Source organism: Rhagoletis pomonella, unplaced genomic scaffold, assembly GCF_013731165.1.
Source record: "Rhagoletis pomonella isolate Grant_MI unplaced genomic scaffold, Rhpom_1.0 Rhpom_scaffold_00003, whole genome shotgun sequence".
In the NCBI taxonomy this organism is placed as follows: Eukaryota; Metazoa; Arthropoda; class Insecta; order Diptera; family Tephritidae; genus Rhagoletis; species Rhagoletis pomonella.
Genome location: NW_023458557.1, coordinates 5,740,632 through 5,742,844, shown reverse-complemented (window position 1 = coordinate 5,742,844; position 2,213 = coordinate 5,740,632). Strand labels below are relative to the sequence as shown.

At 40.9% G+C, this 2,213-nt stretch overlaps 1 protein-coding gene across 1 annotated transcript; it reads left to right on the top strand.

Moving 5' to 3' along the window:
• The first annotated feature begins 426 nt into the window (after positions 1-426).
• Positions 427-1,284, top strand: LOC118734965. Its single transcript, XM_036464559.1, has one exon. The coding sequence runs from the start codon at positions 427-429 to the stop codon at positions 1,282-1,284; it is 858 nt and encodes a 285-aa protein (XP_036320452.1).
• The last annotated feature ends 929 nt before the right edge of the window (positions 1,285-2,213 follow it).

Genomic DNA, 2,213 nt, shown 5'->3' with positions numbered 1-2,213 from the left:
CCATAAGTGCATGTAACATATTTATACATTTATTTATTTGCATCTACCACATTGTTTTGGAATGTACCACAATTTTAAAACTTTTTTCGTCCGAACACTCTCAACAGAAACTGATTTGATTTACTTTGCCGAAATACCAGCGAAGCATCAGTCAATCGTCAATTATCGTAAGACGCTCGAAGACGATGATAGTATACATGTGTTGACGTCGCAGCAAGCAGCATTTTGAAGCCCAATTACATTTGTTTGGAATTGACTGTCAACCTGTGCGGACGTGTTTTTTAATCGCTCCGCCAAGAAATTATTAATAATTCACGTAAAGCAAAGAAGAAAAAAACAGAACAACGCGAAAAGACAATACTAGGCATAAATAAGCTTTCTGCTTATTTGCCTATAATTATAAATTACTTTTTCAGAATTTTCGCAATGCCGCAAGAAATTCAAATAAATGTGCCAACATACAATAAAATAAAAGCAGCTCCTGCCCCACCGCGCTTACCGAATAGTAGTGAAACAAGTGAAATAAACCTTGCCGTAACAGAAGATGACCAAAAGCATTCCGCTGATCGACGAAATGCTTACTTTTCGTTCGTTTCCCCCACAAATAATGCTGATCGCGATAAATCGTTCTCTCCCTCCCTCCAAACACCTTGGCATGCACAGTCGCTAATGTCTCTGGTAGACCAAGTTGTTCTAACGCAACAACAAAGCACTAGCTTAGCAACAAGCACAGTAACAACGGTAAGCGCAGCTCTCACAACAACTACAACAACCACGACTTCAGAAATTACAGCGGTTTCACAACGCAGTTCACCCCCACCTGCACAAACGGAAATTTCGGCACCAGCCCAAGCCAAGCAACGCAGCTCAGCGCAAGTTGACCTACTTAATCCAACAACCCGTACATTGACTCAAACGGGTATTGATAGGTATATACAAGTCAAACGAAAATTAAGCCCACAGCAGCAAAAAATTGCAAACCCATCAAAAATTGCAAAAACGAAAACCATTGACATTAACCCTCTACTGGGAAATAAGTTTGCGATTCTGCACAATGAATGTGACAAAGAGCCGAATGAAGTTTCTAAAGCCAAACCCAAACCGCCCCCAATTTATTTACGAGAGCAAAGCTATAGTGAGCTCGTGAATAATTTAACTCAGCTTATTGGAGACAATAAGCAGATTCTAACTGAAGAAAATTACTGGTTGGTAACCAAACACCTTAATGAAGATAAGAAAACTTCTATACGTACCAGCACAAAAGCAGCAAAGGACTGCAAGTAGTAATAAAAGGTATAGAATCAAGTGTACCCATTGCTGATATTGCTCATGCTCTAGAGAAGGCAGGATTTTCTGTTAAAAATGTTGTCAATATTATCAACAGAGCAAAAATCGCTCAGCCTATGTTTAAGGTATAACTTAAGCCAGAAACAAAGCCAATGAATAAAAACGCAGTGCACCCAATCTACAATCTACGATACCTTCTACACCGAGGAATAACAGTGGAGGAGCCGCACAAGCGAAACGGTCCCGTACAGGGCACAAATTGTCAAGAATTTGGGCACACCAGAACATACTGTACCTTGCGCCCAGTGTGTCTTGCCTCTGGCGACCTTCACGCTTCCGCTTCTTGCAAGGCTATCAAAGATGATGTGGCTGTAAAGAAATGCAGTAATTGCGGAGGTAACCACACCGCCAATTATAGGGGATGCCCTGTATACAAAGACTTAAAGTCTCGCATGAATCAGCGCAACACAGCCGTACGCTCTTCCACCACTCCAACTAGCTCTTATACTACATACCAACACCTCACGCCATCAACCACTACACCAGGAGCCTTTTTTGCCAATGCGCAGCGAGCTCCCAACTTTTCTTTTGCCGACGCGTTAAGACTACAAACGCAGCCAAGCACGGCGAAATCAAACTCCAATCAAGAAACATTTGCAAATATTCAAAGGAATAATACTGAGGAAATGCAGCCGAACCCCCCTACTTGTGGCATAGAAGGAATGATATTGAATCTTACTCATTGTATGACTCAGTTCATGTCTACTATGCAAAATATGATTCAAGACCTCATAAAGGCTCAAAACCAATTGTTGCAAATTTTAGTGAATAAAGAATGAGTGAATTGAAAATTTGCTTATGGAATGCTAACGGTGTAAACCAGCGTAGATTACAGCTCAGTAAATTTCTCACTGAATACAACATAG

Coding starts and splice junctions, on each gene's coding strand:
- LOC118734965 (XM_036464559.1), top strand. CDS start 427: ATGCCGCAAGAAATTCAAATAAATGTGCCAACATACAATAAAATAAAA.